This window comes from Accipiter gentilis, chromosome 1, assembly GCF_929443795.1.
Source record: "Accipiter gentilis chromosome 1, bAccGen1.1, whole genome shotgun sequence".
NCBI classification, from domain to species: Eukaryota; Metazoa; Chordata; class Aves; order Accipitriformes; family Accipitridae; genus Astur; species Astur gentilis.
This window is the reverse complement of record NC_064880.1, coordinates 54,050,599-54,070,883: the sequence shown is the minus strand read 5'-3', so window position 1 is coordinate 54,070,883 and position 20,285 is coordinate 54,050,599. Positions and strand designations below refer to the sequence as shown.

General features: G+C 40.4%; 1 protein-coding gene across 5 annotated transcripts in view; it reads right to left on the bottom strand.

The window, feature by feature from the left end:
• GALNT13 (polypeptide N-acetylgalactosaminyltransferase 13) overlaps positions 1 to 20,285 on the bottom strand; it is a 153,705-nt gene that overhangs the window by 29,205 nt on the left and 104,215 nt on the right. For all 5 annotated transcript variants that reach the window (XR_007507113.1, XR_007507111.1, XR_007507112.1 and 2 more), the window contains exons 9-10: positions 18,906 to 19,086; positions 1,447 to 1,586 (exon numbers count right to left, since the gene is read on the bottom strand). Coding sequence is in view for 2 of the 5 variants with exons in the window: in XM_049809347.1 (XP_049665304.1) it covers positions 1,447 to 1,586; positions 18,906 to 19,086 (321 nt within the window). In the remaining 3 variants the exon portion in view is untranslated. The remainder of the gene's footprint in view (positions 1 to 1,446; positions 1,587 to 18,905; positions 19,087 to 20,285) is intronic.

Below are 20,285 nucleotides of genomic sequence, written 5' to 3'. Positions count from 1 at the left end.
TAAGGACGATTATCCCACATCTGTCAGAATTATTCACTCTTTTTATCACTGTTTATACTACAAAAGAACAAAACGTGCACTCGCACAATATAATTTGAGGCCCAATGTTGAACACTCATTACATTTAGATGGTGCTCTACTAGACAATCATTTTCTCAGATTTATTACCAAACCCTACTCTTAGCAGCCAGCTAACGCAGGGCTCCCGCCGGAGGGCTGCTGAGCATTGTTTTCTCTCGGACATGAGCAGAGGCGAAGCAGGGTCCCCTCCTGAGCGGGTCACCTGAAGGCACAGCGCATCTCCCGAGCAGCTGGGCGCATCCCGGACCCGTCGTGGACCAACGATGCCAGCTGCACCGACAGGTCAGACGGTTTGTCCTACCTGAGACTAAATCTCTGCTGAAAGAGAGGAAAATGACTGAGGAATACACTTCTGACGTTTAAAGATTGTCACTTACTGCTGCTGATGGTACCTGAGCTTTAGGTCTAAAAATCCACTTTACTGCTCAGCTGGCAGTCGGTAGCTGTAATAGTCAAGCATGAGTTTTAATTCATGGATCCTGCCTGAACAGCTGTTTCCATAGAAACTGAGGCCGCATTGGTAAAAATAAGGTGTTTTAATAACTATTTTATTACTTTCTCATACTTTTATTTTCCAGGCTGACAATATCGTACAAAACCTTATTATTTGACACTTGTTAGATGAGTTCTTTCCTTGCTGTAAAACCATGTTTCACTTTATTTTGTCAGAGTTAAACTGGAAACCCTACCGTGGCTTTTATTTGTCACCACAATTGCAAGTTTCAATAGTAAATTACTTTCCTGGATGTAAAAAAGCCATTTGCTCATTTGATTGCTATTCTATCCATAGCTATCTTTAAATCAAACCATTCAAGAGCTTTTAAAAATCAGCGTAGGTACAACTCAATAGAATATTTTTAACAGTGAATTATCTGAATTTTAAAGAGATTTCAGTTCTTGGTGGTACTAGAACCACCAGATTGTTAGGAATGTCTGTGATACTCAGCTCCAGGCAGCCTTGCTGGAAGACACAGCATCAGTGAACAAACCCATTTCTTTAAAAAGGGAAAAAAAGCACTTTTTCTACTCTGCACGTAGGTGATAAGTGATGATGGAAAGTTCCCTTCAACTACTGCATATTACTTAATTATTTCAAAATATTAGTCACAAACCTCCCTTTTCCGATATTCTGCCTAATTTAAAAGATAAATTTTTAATGCTGGACATATACATTCAGAATAGCAATGCCCCCTGACAAAAGATTTAGAGAAAATACAACCTGTTCAAAAGTAATGAGAAATAAGATAGAGGGGCTGCACACAAGCACTTTATTCTTTTCTCCAAACCCACTTCATCTTCGTAGCGATTCCTCCATTTGCACAGCGTACTTATCGTTTGCATTTAGCCAAAGGAAACGGTTCGTACCTCCCCAAGTGAGTAATAACGCCGTGGAATCTGGGAGTCGGGATAGATGTTTTCCAAGTACCACGAGAAGGGTTTACACTTCAGGTTTTCTCTTAGTGCTTTTCTGACAGACACATCGCCATAATCCACCTTAACAACACCTGGAATTGTTAAGAGAATAGATGATCAAAGCACAGTTTTTGTAAAGCTGCAAAGCATAAATCACAGATCCTTCTCCAGTTGTCATGCTTTCCTTTTTATCAATATCCATTTGCTGGAATTACAGCAGTATGTGAATGCATGTGCAGCTGCTACACCATGTATCTTTACAAGCATTAAATAATTAATTTACAAATTGAAATGCTTGGAAAATTATATTTTTTTCTTTTCAGATAATTTCTCAATCTGGAAAGGCAGGACCACTGAACTCCTTGACTTCTTCATATTCCAAAATAAAAAAGAAATCTGTTTACATTTTTACAAACGATTTTTTCCAAAGCATCTTGCTGGTGTTTTCCAGCACTCTCTTCTGAGAGAAATAACTCGGACGAGGCATGGCTCTTTTACTGATGTAATCTAGACCACCCCTTGGGTGTTTTCAGCAGAAAGGACACGTTCTCCATCATCCTGAGGAACCTCATTGCTCCATGCCCCCCAGGGTCCCGCAGACCTCGGGTTCAGCCCATGGCACAACTCACAGCGCAGCTATCATCCTCTTAACGCTACTATACAATTAAATGCCTCCTGCAATATGGCAGGGAAGGGGGAACGAGGTGGCAGGTTTCTGCAGAGACCAGCCGGTAGACAGGACCCATCTCCCGTACCGGATCCATCACCCTACGGGAAGCAGGGCACTGATGGCACGGTTTTCCGAAAGGGAGAAGATGTAACGTCACAGTTAAATTGTCACCGTGTCCGGTGGCACTGTTCCGACCGCAAGCCTATACATCAAAGACTGGAGCCAGCAGCATCCCGCTGGCCGTCTGGAGTGGTGCGTGGGCCACAAATCAGAAATACAGGTCATGAAGAGAGAAAGAAAAAAAAAAGAATAATGATCAAGCAGAGGGGAAATCAGTCAGAAATTCCCCCTGTACAGTGTATTCTTATTTAAATCAAAAGAATATATGGTGCTTTCAAGACTCACAATAGCTAGTCAAGCAATTTATGTATCTGTTGATGCTACAAGTATGCACCCAAGTAGAAGAAATGTAAGTGGGAGGACACAGACACAGCTCTGCATCCCGGACGCAGGAGAGGTCAGCACCGACCGTGCATCGGACACGAACGCGCTTCGTACAGCTCACGACCTCGGCACATCGGCACCATGGACAGATTAAGTCCGAGAGAGAGGTGACTTAAAATCTACTTTGTAAGCATGTGAATAAGGAACTTCCAAGCGTTAAAAAGTATTCTGGAAGCCTTTGAGATGCAGCATTCACTCTCCAACCGGTGCATGCCACACAGGGTAACACGCGATTTCAGTGGCAGAGGTGAGCGCGGTGGGGAATCCCTCCGGGGCTGCAGCCAGCCCACTCAGCGCTTTGCCTTCCCCGTAGTTTCCTGGGAAGAAATCCATCACGTGGAGAAGAAATGCCAGACGTACAGCTCTAGTGCCAAAGAAAGGAAGGCTTCATCTATTCAACTTCTTAACTTTCTGTTTGAAGAAAGAGTAACAGGAAAACACCATTCACATTTTCCACCCTCTTACCAAGCCGACTTTTGCAGGTGTGCATATGACTTTCAGAGTTTAAAATAATACTGAACCCGTAATCTGCAATATTCTTTTCAATACCGACATACTCCAGGAAGGGGACAGCTCGGGAAGGAACTGCGCATCACAGAAAGAAACATAAAAGCCAGTCTAAAGGTGCTCGGCCAACCTGAGTTATTAAGAAAGATAATCAGAAAACCAAAAAGCATGTCAAATAGTCTCTGTAGCCTAAATTAATCTAATTTTAGATGAGAGCTATCATCCAAAGAAACAGTGGTAGGCAAAGCATTAGTAACTGCCAGCACTCAGCTGAAATAGTTTGAAAGACACTCCCAGATATGTATCTGAAATCCATGCTGCATTTCCATCATCTTCTGCTTTCCATTATTTATGGGATCTTATTTTGAAATTATTATAGAGGTGAAGCTCCAAGGATATCAGCGTATTCTGCTAGGAAATCATGGCCTAAAGCACAAGATTATATAAATTTTTAAAGAAATTCAGCAGACAACAGTAAAGCAATTCACTACTATTAACAAAAATTTAACTTATTTTGGATAACCACTCTTACCCATATTTCCAGGTATATACCAGTTACATCTTTGATCAATTAGATATCATTATGTAATTTGAGGATATGAAGTAATTCTAGATAATTAACTAAAACACAGGATACGCTACAAATTATTGCTACAGGCTAAAATCAAGGCAGGTGCTCCTGGGAAGCACTTTAGCCTGATCACAATGGCTGGGGCCGACTGTTGCTTCATCAGCTCCGGATCAGCAAAAACTCCTCGGAAACCAAATGTTCTCGGTTGGTGCCAAGAAATTAAGTGGCACTTACTCAGACATTAGGAAAGCATAAAATTATGAACTTCGGTAAACAGTTCCACTGACTTCCACCGTAAAACCTTCCACTGTAACCTTCCACCATAACCCACATAGAGAAATTAAATCATAATAACTTAGGGGATGGCAGAAAAGTGAAGAGAAATCAAATGCAGGTCAAGTCCAGGCGGTGCTATCCCCTGGCAGAGCTGGCTGAAGGTGATGAAGAGGATCTGTGGGGACAGATTTCTATGGTGGAAATGCAAGAAGTCTGGGGAAAGCCGAGCTCACCGCGCAGGGGAATACAGGGGCCGCACAGGACAGATGTGGTGGACAGGAGGCTTCATCTGCTCTGCAACTCACAGAACGTCTTCTGGGCTATAGGATGTTTGGTACACTATTGGGTACGGTTTTATAAAATTCTCAAAGATTCCCCCCCCCCCCCCCCACAAGGAGCAGGGGTAATTGATCAGCTGTTCTGCAATCAAGGAGACTGATCACAGAGTTTCATTTGACTCTGTTTAGGGGAAGAAAAGTATCAAAAGGTCAGTACTACAGTCGTTATTTAACATTTTACTTTTTCAAATGGCAATTTTTTTTCTAAGTACAACTCACGCAGTCACTAATTTAACTTACATTACCTAAAACGCCAAGGTGCCTAACCCCTGTGCTTCCATTAAGTAGCATCTTGTGGCTGTTCCATTGCTTTGTGTATATCTGTATTCACCACAAAAGGATCAAATGAAACAGACACCGAAGATCATAACCTCTGGACCTGGCCGGGCATGAACAGGATCATGACATGAGTTTTGCTGCAGAGTATTTGTCATTTTTATGTACCAATGGTGGAAGACCAAGAACACCTGCCTGACTTTGAAAGATGTCTGTGCAATGTGTGCTATGCAGAACTGAGCTGAAAACATCTTTGCTTTCAGAAAAGAAACTTTATTAAAAAAAAATAAATTATGTTTTCCAGGCAAGCTTTTACGGGCAAGGGGGAGTGGTGGTCTGTGATTGCTGCCTCTTCCGGAGGAATAGACATGCACTACTGCTATTATTTGTGCTACTCAATCCTTATCTATAATTAAGCTAATCTTCCTCATGGGAAGGCACTGGAAGTATTAGGAGAAAAGCAATATCTGTGTTTCGTAGTGCTTTGTACTGTAGGGATCTGATGAAGCTGAACACGAGGAAAAAGGATATTAACGCTGTTATAGTCTGAGACCGCAAACAACACAGCCTTCCCCTACCACACGCACACACTTTGATATCTGAGTTACAAACCAAATCAGAAACGCTGCCTCTCAATGAAAATACCCTGTGGATTCACCGAACACCTTGTTTCTATTTTGCTTTACAATTCTTCCAGGGATTTCTACCTCCACATTTGGCTCAGCCCTGCAATTGCTGGAATAGAAAAAGCAATAAATCATTTTCCACTCAATCTGGCTCAACTTCGTACTTGAGATTTCTGTAATTAAACAAACTCCAGCAAAATAAATTCTAGTTTTACATTTTAATAAAACTTAGTCACAGAGATGGGGAGTCTTTGGTGGGTTTGGCACGCTCACCTCACTGGGGCAGGTTTATCTTAAGGCTCTTCAGGTTTTGGGAGCCCACAAGAGATGCGGAGACCGTGCCCCCCCAGCCCGGTGGTGACCCAGGTCTCCACGGCACTGGCATCGATCCCCCTTCAATCCAAACTGCCTCTTCCCTTTCCCTCCACAGGCTCCTGCCACACGTTGATAATACTCCCCGCTACGACCCTGACAGGTTTTCCCTTCGCAAAGCTCCTCTATTATATATACTGCTCATCCTACATGAACCGGGCTGGCTCATTTGAGCAGCATTCATTCACACGACACGTAGCGATGCTCACCCATACAGCCTGCTTTGTCTTCAAGCAAGGACCTCATTTGTATGGATCTCCAGTAAACCTTTATATTCCCTTCTGCTCAATTTAAACCCAAGCTATTATGAATCAATACCTATTTGTTGTCACTACTTGCTAAATAATCGATGGGACTCAGAGGAAATATAGAAATAATTAATGACTAATACGTCCGCTTACACTTAAATAAGAAAACATAAGTAAAATGTCCTTGGGTGCAAAAAAGAAACGAAACATCACAAGTAGCTCCAGAAAGTGTAGTGTGCGAAAGAATGGACTAAAAGTATCTCAGGAAAGAAGCCGATTGTTTTAACGGAGCAGCAGATGTGTTTCAAGTAGAAAAAATTAAATGGTTGCAGCATTGCATTACACCTGTGTTTTTTCTAACAGGCACGTCCAGCAAATTGGCATACGAGGGTATAGTTTTAAAATTGGCAAAATGTACCATTTCTGCAGAACAAGACATTAATTCATGATGATAAAGATGAAAAAAAATTCATCTGGAATGAAGTAGAAGTTGCAGAACTAAGAATAATTTTCTTTATGTAAGAACAACACTTTGAAAACTTAATCCAAATTAGGCTTTTGCTACCTTTTGCTGCCTTGAAAAGCCTGAGAGAAACACCATTGTTTCACTGAACTGATGTTCTAGTGTATTAAAAGGGAGAGCAATGTGACCAGAGAGACCCGTCTAGCACACCTGTCTGTAGTTCGGCTTTGAAAACCTGCATCATGTTGCACAGTAGCCAGCTCATTATCCGAGGTGCCCCCTTTAACCGAGAAGGCTAAGAACCAAGTCGGAGGCCACCGGGAACCTCCAGAGATGGAGATGGTTTAGTTTGATTTTTGTTTTTTTTTACTACCAAAGGAAGACTCAAAATTGTATTATGTTTCACAGGATTAAAGATGGCAAAGTGCTAAATTAAAAATGAGTTTGCGACACCAGGATGCCCGGTATGGCACATGTTAACAGAGAAGCAAGGAGAGCACTTGCTAATAATTTTGGAAGAATACTAGTTGCTGTATTAATATGATTCAGCTGATGCCTGGGAGAATGCGTCTCGCCAGCACGCTCTGCTGCCTTTTCCTTCAAGGAGACGGAGGGTGACGGCTTGGGAAACTCGTGTAATGGTAACCAGGGGCTTGCAGTGCGCATCGTCGCTTTGCCGACACGAGAGGAGCGACGCATCCCTCCCAGGCCCGGGGTTGAACGCCAGGCCAGTTCTGCAGGGCTTTATGAGCTCCTTACAATACAATCCAGAAAATAATACACGTAATGCTGTACGCTTCCAAAATCCAGGGACTTTCATCTTGCATCCGTATCAAAAGCAGACATATTAATTGGTAATACATGCACTGTCTAATTAGCCAAAGCATTAGTTCCTTGACACATCTTCTTTATATTGCCAAAACCCATGCATAACTCATTAAAAAGTAAAACAAACAAAAAATGTGCTCACTCCCAAAAAACCCCCCAACACCCACCCTCCGCCCTCTTCCTGAGAAGTTCTTATATCAATTCATGAGTGATTTAAGATAAATATAGGTAGTGGTTTCATAATATAAAATATGGTATGGAATAAAGATTCTGCGCCTTTCATGGGAAAGCATCAGCTATATATGCTTGGAGAAAATATGCTTACAATTTCTAACATAAAAAATCTTATCACTCCAGAAAATGAGTCAATATTGTCAATATTTCTGCAAATAAAGCATTGCATGATAGTGTGTTGCATGTTTAGAGCTTAATTCTATAGCAAAAGATTAAGACTTTAAATATTGCTTTACTCTGTAAACCCACCTGTAATGTATGATACTTAATAGACATATATTTCAGAGAGAAAGACATAGGCTAATTAACTCTTACATTGCCAATTTTGACCAGACACTACAGAAAAATATATCAATTTTACTGAAATAGATATCAATGGGAACATTATTATGGATAAAATTAATCCATCATTAAGATGGTTCTGCAGTCCGTATCTCAGGAAAGCTTTTAAGAGAGGCAGGGTTGAACAGAAACCTCTGACTTTGCTTTGAACATCCAGCACCAAAGAGTAAAAATTAAGTAGTAAAATTATTGAGGCACTAGAAGATTTTTGACAGTGAAAACGTTTTTCCTGTGAAAACCACAAAAACCTTTTACATTATAGCTCTTCTTTGGAATAAAAAATATGGAAAATTAAGTGTTCCTGGGAAATTTCGTCTCTTTTACTGATGTGTAACTAACAGGAGTGAAACCTGCGCTACTAGGACTATAGTAAGGCTAGAGCTGATTTAAGTTACAAGAGTGTTTATGTAAAAAAATGTATTTTTGTAGCTGGAAAAATTACTAAATACCTTCATAAAAGACCCTTACATTCATGCTGTTTTCAGATGAAAACATTTGTCATTAACATTCATTGTATTAAGACTAGACAAGTAGCTCAGCCATCGATCTCTATTTTGTGGGTATCTTAAATGAGTTTCACTTTGAATGTCCATGCAACCCTACAAACCAGGATTGTTTCCCAACTCAGAAATCTTAGAGATAAAATACAAAGCCTGCCTCTGTCCCCAGTGTATTCAAATATATGTTTTGTATTACCTGGTATTTCAATATTGGGTGCAGTATGCATGAGTATATTATTTTTTCTATTCCATTTATATTGCATATAAAGTAATAAAGGTTTTCTTTCTACTCTTTCCTATCAGCTGAAAAGCTACATTAAGTCATGAGAGATTTGTAATATGCCCCACAAGAGATACCTTTAGGAAAAAATAATCTATGGTGGCCCTGTCTGGCAATGATCTGCCAACCCACACTTTAAGCTCCATTTTATTACAAATTTAATAAAATGCTCTTTGCAAATATCAGTGCTATAAATGACACAAAAGATAAAACATGAATTTGATCTGTCTCGATTCGTGTATGTTAATTACACGGGAGCACTTCTGTGTGTGTTGATCTACAAATGTCATCTTTCTCCTTTAAAAAAACCAATGGATATTCAGAAAAGAGGGATCACATCTAGGAAGAAAGGTTTTAAGCTCCCTTTTAACTGCAGCCTTAGGTTAGGGCAGCATTAATAAGTCAAGACTTTTGGAACAACTACAAGACAGGAAAACCCAAATTCTCACACCTCCTGTCCTAAGTACCTTTGAATGAAATCGAGCTAGATGACCCCCAGACCGAAGTCAAACAACATGAATTCTCAAGGCACTTGCTGGTTTGAATAACACAATATTCAGCTAAATACTGAGGTGCTCCAAGTCTGCCTTTTCTTCCGACAAACACTCCGCGTGGGAAAGCGTCCACGGCACTTCACTGGCTTCTGCCACGAAACCACTGCGGGAAAGAGGCTGGTATGCAGGAGACAGACTCCTGCGATGGAAAACAGGGGTAATCTCTTTTAAATTCAAGCACTGTGTAAAGGGAAAGCTACTGCCGTAACTGCCCGCTGTTCCCAATCGGCAGCAGCAGTGCAGTCTAATTCAAAACACCAGCATGGATTTGCTCCAGTCTTTTGTGTGTATCCTTTTGAAACCAAGGTCAAGTTTGTTATTAAAAAAAATAATCAGGGTTTAATAATGCCAGCCAAATATTCATTCAGATGGGGACAGCACGACCTCCCGGGACTCATCTGGAACCAGCCCCACTGTCCTCCCAGCCCCTCACCTGCCACAGCATCCCCCTCTGCACAGCACAGCCAGCCTTGAAATAACCCCCGGTGCTGGTACAGCTCATTTCAGACACCTCCTCACCTGCTTCTGCGAAAAATGTACGTCTGTATATACAGACACATGTCATTTTTACCTGAGAAGTTAGGAAACAGTGAGTAACACCATAAAGATAAGTATCTTGCAGCACAATTGCTTTTATTCAATATTTTGGGGGGTTGGTTGTTTTTTTTTTCAATCAGAGAAGCTCAATAAGCAAGGACTATCAATATGATTCAGGTTTTCAATGTTAGTGTCTTAAATATAAGCAGAGAAGCAACAGAAGAAAAGTATTTTTTTGATTCAAGCAGCAGTAGCTCAGCCGGCCCCTGCACTGCTTCTCTTCCTAGAGGTATCACAGCAAGCCCTGTACAAGCAGTCTCTTAGCATATGGAGCCAAAGAATATTTCTGGCACTTAAGAGTGCCTACAAGAATGCATTCGTATTTGGCTGGGGCAGAATTAATGCCTAGCCTGAGACTGACTGACCACAAGAAATGTCATCCCTCATTCATGATGCATTCAGCCCTACAGCTGAATTTAGTTGAGCAAGGAACCAAGACAGGGCCTTTGGTAACAATGATGCAGAAAAAGTCGTATTAAATTTTGTACCTGCTTTCTTTTTCTTACCCTCACCCCTTTTTTTTTCCTTTTTCCTTTTTTTATCCCTAGCACACCCGTTTTCCACCCATGGCAGACTATGGGAGGAGCAGCCCAATTCAGCAGTGCGGTGCTTTTCTCCCGTGGAAAATCCTCCTCACTCCGGGCGAGTGCTTTCCTAATGGAATCAGTGCAGAGCTGAGCTGTCCTGCAGGTGCACCAGGGCGGCCATGCGTATTTCCCTGCGGGATCGTAACGCCACAGGTTAAATGACTTTATTTTGGAATTAGTGCACTTGCAGCTCTGGCAGTCCTCTAGCACTAAAATGCTAAATAGGTAAGGGAAGAGTGAAAATGTTTGTCAAGAGCTCTTACTTCCTAAATTGATACAGTCATTATCAACCTAATTATATAATTACACTTGAAAGGAGGATTGCGCATCATCTGCTGAGTAAATCTAAGTAAAACACAAGCACTTATCTTGGAATCCCAAATTAAAACTATAAAGTACTATATTTAAAGTCTCAATAATGCTTCAAATAAAGTGCTCGAAAAATAATGTAACTTTGCATTTTAGCCTTACTTTAATAGACTAGGTAGGACACAGGAATTGAATACTAACTGATTATTAAGAAGATAAAGTGGTTTAGCAATGCACTAAGTGTACAGAGAAACTGAACTATTATATGCATTATCTTTTTCAGCTGACTGTGCAAATGCAGGCCTATTCTGAGCATGTAATTATTTCCATTCAATGATTAGATACAGTATTTTAATGCATAAATTGATGGAACTGCCTACATTTAGGAATATACGGGCTGAGTGGAATGAGATATGCTGGAACAACTTGAAAAAGAAGTGAATAAGGCTGCTAGGAATAGTGTGCTGGGTGACTGAAACAGCCTGAGAAGGTACATACGTGCAAATCCACCTGGGTATACACAAACGTGCTTACACGTGTTTGAAACAGTAAAATAAGATGAATGGTCTTGTACGTGAGGAATGAGTTGGTTTGATGGCAAAGAACTACCTGGAGTGTCATCCTGCACCGTTGATTTACATCAATTACACTAGCAATTTAATGGATAATAGTGAAAATGACAGAAAGCTGACTGCTAAATATACTAACAGAGATTAGTAATTATTAAGCTATTAGATTTTTTTTAAGATGGATGTCAATAAAAGATCGACATGGAGGGAAGGAAAGAGAATTGGTGAAAGCAAATGAATATGCAGCACTTCGCAGCTTGGTGTTGCATGGGGCACACCTTGCCTCACTGGGATGAGGTCGGCCATCCCACTTTTGGGTACTTTGCTTTCCCAAGGAATCAGGAAAGAACACTTTTTGCAGTCAGAAAATTGCGAGGATTTGTACTGATTTAGGAGGAAAGCCTCCTTTGTCAGCTCAAGTCCCCGGTACCATTTTAACCTTATGGTAAATAAGATGGGCTTCAGAGTGCTACTGACGTCAACTGTAAAATGGGCAATATGCAGCCGCTCCTCCGTTTTCAGAACAAATTCATGTATTTCTTCTCTTGTCTAAGAAAGGGACTTCCTTTAATCCCCTTTGAAGTGATTCCAGCATTTCTGAGATTTTTTTAAACTCTTCTGAATTATTTGGCTCTTGTGGATTCAGACTGTAGTCATGCTCCAGACTCTTAGGTTCCTGCCAGGAAAAATTCAAAACTCCTTGTCAAATGCAGTATTTATACTAAAACAAAAAGGTGAGTGTTCCTTACTACAACCATATTTTGTGATCTTACTCTCAGTTTTCAAACCCATCCCAGCCGCAGCAAACAGAGCTTTCACAATGCTGGGACACGGCTCCAGCCAGAGAGCAAAGCCACTCTGCACTCCAAAACACACAGGGAAAATAGAACTGCATTGTTTCCCCACACACCAATCCAAATAACCTACAAATGGAGTATTTTTTCTACAAGAATCGTTCCTCCTACTCTCACCATGTGACAAATTAAGCCTATTTTTCAACTCAAATCATTCTGCACAGAATTTAATCTGTATGGTTTTCTTTTTTTTTTTTTTTTTTTTTAATCTAGGTTGGATATATTAAAAATTCTGGTTCCTAACTCATCTGAGCATGTGGCATGAACAAACAGGCAACACACAGGATGGCCAAATTCAGAGGTAGCAGAAATAAAAGATTTTATTCTTAGCCACGCACAGCTTCTACAAAGATAAAGGAAGGCAGCAATTTTAAATCTGTCTAAGACCACAAAAAAATTCAGATGGGCTCTTCTTCAGTGCAGTTATATTTTTACAAGCAGACAGCCTCAAGAAAGCAATTCGTAACTCAATTGATCAAGACTTTTACCCTGAAATATAATTACTGGGTATGCACCCTAATTATACCAAAAGATATATTTAACACAACGCCACAGTGAACAACCATTGGTTCCTCTTTCTCTTAGGACATCATCTAAGAAATCAAATTAATCAGGTCCCAGAGGAGAGCTGAGTAGATGAGTGTGCACTGATAGATAATAGCTTCAGAGACCTAATTACTAAAATGCAACTTTGTTCTCTAACAGAATTATCTAGAGATCTGTATTTTTCAGACTAATAAACTAAGAGAAAGGCGTGCCAGACAAAAGGATAAAAAACAGTTTAATAATATAAGGAAATAATTTCTGACATTTAGAAATGACCTATTAAAAAAATTTACTATTTCCTATGCACTTTTATTACAATTTTTGTAGTTAAAATGTTATTGTTACCTTTATTTTCTAAAACCTCTAAGTACCTTTCTCCTCCATTTGCTTCTTAATCCTGAGGAACATCATCATCACATTTTAATTGTCAATTGATATAGCATATTCATAAAGAACTTCAAAAATATCAGAAAAATATAAGGGAGACCTATAGTGAAATTCTTTCCAGTGACTGAAACAGCAACAGACATCGAGTTTTGAATTAAACAAATCTTGTCCTGCCAACATCACTGTTACTGACCGAATTTCACCTTTCTATCTCAATAAAATTTTCTTCATTGGTTCTCTATTTGAACTTTGTGCAAATTTGCAAACGCGTAACTGTGTAAAGAAGAGAGAGTACATTTAGCAGCACTAAATTTCTGCTGATTTGTGCTCATTTCAGAAGTGAATAGCAGTTTTGTTCATAGAAAGACAAGGAATAACTTAACAACACATACAAAAAATACCTTGGCATCTCACCCTAACTCTTCTAAGAAAAAGAAAACGTTTCATTAAAAACTGTCGTGACAAAAAACGAATCGTTTTACCCTGCATCGGCTCCACAGTTGTACCTATAACTAACAATTGCAAGCAAATGGCCTAGAAATTATGAACTCGCCCCCCTGCCCACAGAGCCGAGGTTAAGAAGCCGAGCCATCAAGCCCAACCGCACCTCTTGTGCGTGCCCTTTGCATGCCAAAAGCTCTCCAAGGCCATTTGCCATCTCTGGGCTAACGAGTTTGAGGGTGGGATGCCTGTCCCCCAGGGATGCCCAGCGGCAAGGAGCGTGCCAAACCACGGCAGAGATGAAGGAATGAAGTCCATCAGGTGGGAGAGGGGAGGGACCGGCGGCCAGGACGGCAGCGGTACTGGGGAGGGAACCCACGCCGGGAGAGCTTGCCGACACCATGAGAAAGGGAGACGTGATTTACAGCTTTACGAGGGTCTCCTCGGCGATTGCACAAGGGATCTTCGAGGGAAGCCCCAGCACGATCCAAAGGCTGTGCTGTATGTACAGAGCCATAAATCGGTTGAAAAGAGAGCTGTCTTCCTCCCCAGGTAGCAGAATTCACAGGTATTTAAGCACTGGCAAGGTAAGCCCCTTGTGCTTCGTCTAACTGTGGTCTTGTTTTTACCACCAGTAGCCAAAGGCACGCTCAAACCCGGCCACCCTGGGGGTGCAGAGGGAATGTCCCCCCCTACCCTGTACAGCCCTGCCCCTAGAACTGAAATACTGCGGGGCGGTTTTGATTTCTGTCTCCTTATCTTCCCATCTTTTTGGATGGAGACTGCATTTTTAGAGCCACCTTGGCCTCATACTGGTATAAAAGAAAGGGCTAAAGGACCCCAGCCCTGTGGCAACCCCAGGGAAATTTTAATAGGGAAATTGAAAGAGGATTTTCCTCTCCAGGTGGAAGAAGGATAACGATGCCTCCACTAGCAGCTTTTCCTTCCCAAAGGAATCATCGTGGAAAGCAGTATTTGCAATGCATGGTATCCCACTGGATGTCAGACTGCTGAAAAATGGTTCGTTAAAGATAGCCTTGCATTTATATCTGTGCTTAGGAGCCTAAATTAAAATGGCCTACGGCAAGAATTGGTCTTTTCCATGGGAGAAGGGATGTCTCCTCACCTCGGAAACCAGCTGATGAAATGCAGGCTAGAAAGCCTAATATTGGACATCCAAGTTAAAAAACGTCGCTGACAAAATCCTCCCCTGCTGCTCGCTGAAACCTAGGAAATTGTAAAGGTAGCTGCAAAACTGACTATCCAAAGTGATTTCAGAAGCTCCTTTCCAATACAATAGGAAATAATCTGTAACTCCTGTCAAAGGTACAAGAGCTAATGAGGAAACTTCAAAACGTGTGCTCATTTGACCTCTTCTAGACAGAGCTTCACAATGGCTTCTGCCATCAAAAGCACTTGCATGTTTCCAAACCTTCAGATCGGGCATTTTCAACCCAGCTGAACCTCCGGATGCCAGCCAGTTCAGAAGATGACACGTCAGTATTCACCACTCCTCCAAACCCGGACAGCATCCATCCATCCATCCATCCATCCACCCAGCACCTTGACAGAAGATGTTACACCGAATAACGAACGCCCTGCGACAGAAGCCCCCCCCCGGATAGCTCCAGGCTGGAACCAGCAGCAGAAAGGATTAAGGTCCTGATTTACGTCATCCAACGTGCTCCTCGTTAACCACTTCCAAAACTAAATCTCAGATTTAAAATACTTATATCTGCCGAGGTATGACTTCATCACTCAATTTACAGGGCATTCTGCAATGTGTACACTCCGATAGATGGAAATAGGTATTTCTTACTGCCGTAAGTTTCATTCCTTTTAATTGGGCAGTTCCAAATTAATCTATTGCATTGGAGGTCTGACTGACATGTCAAATCAGTGAAGGAGCAGAGCAGAGAAAGTTCATAGTGAGGGAACTTGCTCCAGGTTTTACAGATGTGCTGGAAAAATATGCAAGCTAGTCAAAGGTAGGCTTAAATCAGATATATTTCCCATGGCATTTTTATTTTAATTTCTACATCTGAACTTAACCTTTTGCTCAGCACTAAATTCCTCACTCCCACAACTCAGAATATCTCAGTAGAAATTCTGTGGAAAAAAGGGTAAAAAAAAAATAAAATTTGAAAATCAAGGCCTAAGAGGGAGTCCTGCTGTAACCAAAGGGACCCTTGCTTTGAAGATCCCAAAACAAAAAGAAAAGCAATGGAAGAGAGAAAGAGATAGAAAAACAATAAAGTTTTTAGCTAGGATTTGGAGTGTTGCATTTTGGAATTTGAAAATTAAAACATGATGAATTTGGGAGCATTTTTTAACTGAAATATTAACACATTTTAGAAAACTACACAGCAGCAATTTCATCTGGCACTCTTTTTGAAACTGAAATTTTTAAGTGATTCTACCATGCGTATCACTATTCTAGTCACTTTCAAATGCATTTTACTAATACCTCATTTAAAATGTATTGTATTTTAAATAGCCCTTAGTATGATATTTTTAGAGCTTGAGCTCACCTAAATGCCTTAAAGCAACTAACTCCTCATCAGCCTAGAAAAACTTGCTGTCAAGGCAGAATATAAAAGCACAGAGTGCAATGTATTCACCACATAACGTTATGCAGTGAATATACATTGTTAGTACTTGCATGCCTCACGCTCTTAAGAAAATGTACGCTTTCAGGGTAAATTATTAGAAATGCATTTAGTTCAACAAAAATGCATGGGGAACTGGTATTATGAGACTACACAAAAAAAAACTTAATAAGGGAGAACTGAATTAAAGAATGGCTAATCCCATGTGATGTATTTATGGTTTGAACTTGACTGCATCTTACATGGGTTTTAAATTCACTTTTACATCATATTAGACATTCATTTGTCAGCATTGTATTTATTTTTTCCATTTTTTTCCCTTCCTCTTGCAAGACAACAGAAACCAATTACGTTAGAAACAGTCAGCCAAATTTTCTGTCACACACCCTATTCCTTCAGCTTTAATGGGGTAGATATAATTACCAATTATAAAGGGACACAATCCACACAAAATTCAATTTCCATATTTAAGAGGACCCTGTCAATGGGGTTGTTTTGCAATGGCCTTTCCTCCGAGCGGAGGCAGAGCCCTGCGAATGCTTCCCAAAAACACTTGGTGCCAACCCAAACCTCTGACTGATGGGGTTTCATCAGTCTGTTGACTTACTTTTAAGATTTGTTTCATGCTTGCATCTTTTGGTTATATACACATTTATATACATCTATATTTAGGGTACACAAGGTATAGATATATAAAAGTCTTTTCTACACCATTAACGGGGCACTTAAGGTGTGCATAGACTTTTTTTATGATGCTTTAAATTTTTTTGGCTTGATAAGGCTTTTCCAGGACAGACTCAGAATATTTTATGAGCACACACTGTGACAGCCACAGGACATGTGCGATAACCCATGCAGAAACCAAGAGTTTTCCGACTTCACAGCTTGTGATTACATGTTGGCACCTGATGATTGACTGAGATGTCCTGAACCGCTGGAAAAATCCAAGTGCCAAAACAGCTTGTGGAAACAAGCAGGCTTGCAGCTGGAATGAGCTGAGGTATAATAACAGTAAATTGTGCTGGAGATGAAACGCAAAACTCATACAGATAATAATATGGTCCGGGGTTTTCTTCTTGGTGATTGTAAAAATTTAAACTGATTCTGTTGCTACAGAATTTAAATTGGAAGAAAGTTTAAAGATGGAAGAATGGGAAGATTATCCCAGAGCACACAATAAAATAGTAACAATAGCTCACATAGTCCATGGCTATACTCCACCACAGGCATTTAAAGGAATAATTTGTAAATACTATGAAAAATAACGGGCTTTCATACATAAGACACGGTGTATTCTGGCTTTTGAACTGAAGCAACTTAGTTTTTATTAACTATATAATTTTGAGGTATCAGTAAAACAGCTTAGAGTAAAAAAACCCCCACCCAGAACAGTTTTCCATTTTATATACAAATCTTTAAAAGAAAAATAGCATTATAAAGTATATTAACCTTATTTTTCATTTACTTCAGTCAAATCAAATGAAATAAAACTACTGGTCCTGATTTATAGAAAGAAAAGGCTTGGCTCAAAATGCCTGCTTTAAGAAGTTGGCTGTCACCAAAAGACTACTTGAAATACAGGTGCAAAACAGTTTTTACCAGAGAGCCAGCACTGAAGGTATATACTCTTTTTTCCCTGATCACAGCCACTCGTTAAAGCTTTTGATTCTTGTGTTTGTTCAGGTAAAAAAAACAGTTTTGCTTAAAACTCTAAGTTTGATAAAAATTTAATTGTCTCCAAGCCTTATTTTTAAAATGAACAGGTAAATTTTAAATGATGAAAGTAAGAACATGAAAACTGCCATGTAAGAGGCTGGAGAGTAGTTGTTATATTATTCTGAAGACCAAGATCTATTTAAGAGTTAGTTGCGTGAAGTAAACTGATGCTTAAATAAAGAGGGAAAAAAAAAAAAAAAGATTAACTAAAATGCGATGACACTTCATGTGCACATGTTGAATGTCCATCCAAACCAAAGCGATGGCTCTGGCCAGCCCAGGGAGCCCCGCGGGGAGGCAGCTCTGCACCAAGCTGAATAGGACACGTCCTTCTCAGAGGGAGACCTCAGAGAGCCGCCTGGAGAGTAATGAAACCCCCACGTCCCACTCCCTTTTTAACCTATCTACTCCACTAAGCTCACTCATATGGAGGCCATAGTTACCTTCTGATAAAAACATCCCCAGCTTTAACATAACAACGTTGGGTTATTTCATCAGAATATTTACCCACAATATAACCCTTAACAACTGTTGCAAGGTCAAAGAGGAATATGTTTTTTACCTCAAATAATCATGTGTGATATGTGTGATTACACTGTACATAATCTGAATGGGCTATGTGCACTATACTGAAACATAAATGAAAATCAATAAAAAGAAGATAAATCTGTATGTTTAGAAGAGTGTTTCTCCTGAGGACTGATACTTAGCAGTGGTGAGAGACAGAAGGACATGGTGAAGATACTTCATGGCACCGAGTCTTGTGCTCCGAAGGACTCCTGCTGTCCATGCAGTGACCTGGAGCACCTCTGCTGTCCCTCCCGTTGACGCCTTTTGAAGGGACCTTCAGGGATCATAAGGATAATCTGGCCAAATTCTGCATTTCTTAAACTAAATGGGTCAAAGAGCTTTGCTACTTGCTTGCAGACTAACGTTATAAGAATAACATTCTGAAAAAAACCCTTAAAATCTTTGGGAGAGAAGGAGCCTTAACTAATATTTTTATCTTGGGAACAGAATATAGAAGGTTTTGATGCATGGAAACGACATTTCCTTGGATTTTGAAAGCACTTTGCTGTTACGTCTCAACTTTCAGTACATATAGATGCATACATGTCTACACTTACCTGTATGTGCCTTACATTTACACTTTTCTTTTTCCGGACAGCTTTACAGACCGTAATATGATCAGAAAATAATTTCTTACCTGGGGATATTATATAGAAGAAGTCCTTAAACTCATCCATCCAGACCTCTGCCAGTCTCCTGTTGTTCTTGTTGATGACGTGTCCCGTGCCACCTGGGAAGGTGTAAGGTGTTGCCTTTCGGAAAACGTGGCCAACGTGGGAGCAGGTGACAATCTCAAGGGAGCCGCCGCACTGCCAGATCTGAAATTGAAATATGCAGACAACGTTGACTAAAACAAATACAGGACGCGCTGAGTTTATAGCAGGAGGGACTCTGACAGACAGGTTAGCAGCTATCTCCTGATTTATCTCCCCAGCTCACAGTTTAACAGGGAATTTCAAGCAAGAGTTTAAGGGAAACAGCAGGGGCACAACTCTTGATAGCAAGGAAAGTGTGCAGACTTTAACTGCAACGTGAAAGCTCGTGTGAGTGGTTCACCTGGTTCTGTGTTCTCACAGCATAAACATACAGAAACCACCACCTTAGAAATATGTCATCCTGTAATGGATTAAGTGGAGGGTCTGGATGTTATCTGTGTATTTGGATTTTCCAGGGTTTCAAAATATTTAAAGAAACAGAGAAGAATTTTTACTTTTATATATATATAAAAATATAGTTATATATGTTTGTGTTTTTCAAAGCAGAATCATGTTCATGACCATCCCGAGCAAAGGCACAGCAGATCTTGGTTAATATTATGGACAGCAATAGAAAGCAGCAAGCACAGGTACTCTGAACATCACAGAACCACAGCAGTGAGACAGAGATGCAAAAGGTATGTTCTCTGGTTCATATGCTGGTGAGTACCATGACCAACTCAAAAAAAAATAATTATAGACAAAGAAGATAATTTGATGAACTTCTAGATGCAAACTGTCCCTTTCTACTACTTGAGCCAAAATCTATACTCTGAGTAAGCTCAGTGACTTCAATATGACTGCACAAGCATAAGAACAAATTCAAGTAATCCTGGACTTCAATACCCTGTTGTTAAATGAAGTAACGTATTTTTCTGTCAGATCACTGGACTCTTGGTATGATATAGATCAGTTTGTGTATTAACCGCTGCTCTGCAATCTCCCACCTTCCCAGGCTCTGAAAAGAACTAGAGAAGAAACTAAAGAAGGCTGAAGGTCCAAGCTGGCAGAACTGGAGGCATAACACAGGCAGCCGGGTGAACACAGGCGCAAACAAAGATTTCCATCGGATGCTTATGGGGTTACAAAGCTTTGCTGTTCTGCCAGACAGTATCGATTCCCTGGGATTCACTCTTCACTAAGGTTCACTGACATTTTTGGTGTCAACAAAGGTATTACCAACTGCCCAGTTCCTTATTTAGGCTCGTCCCACCCTTTGCTTTAGTCTCCTCCTAAGCAGCCAGCAGGACTAAAATTTACAA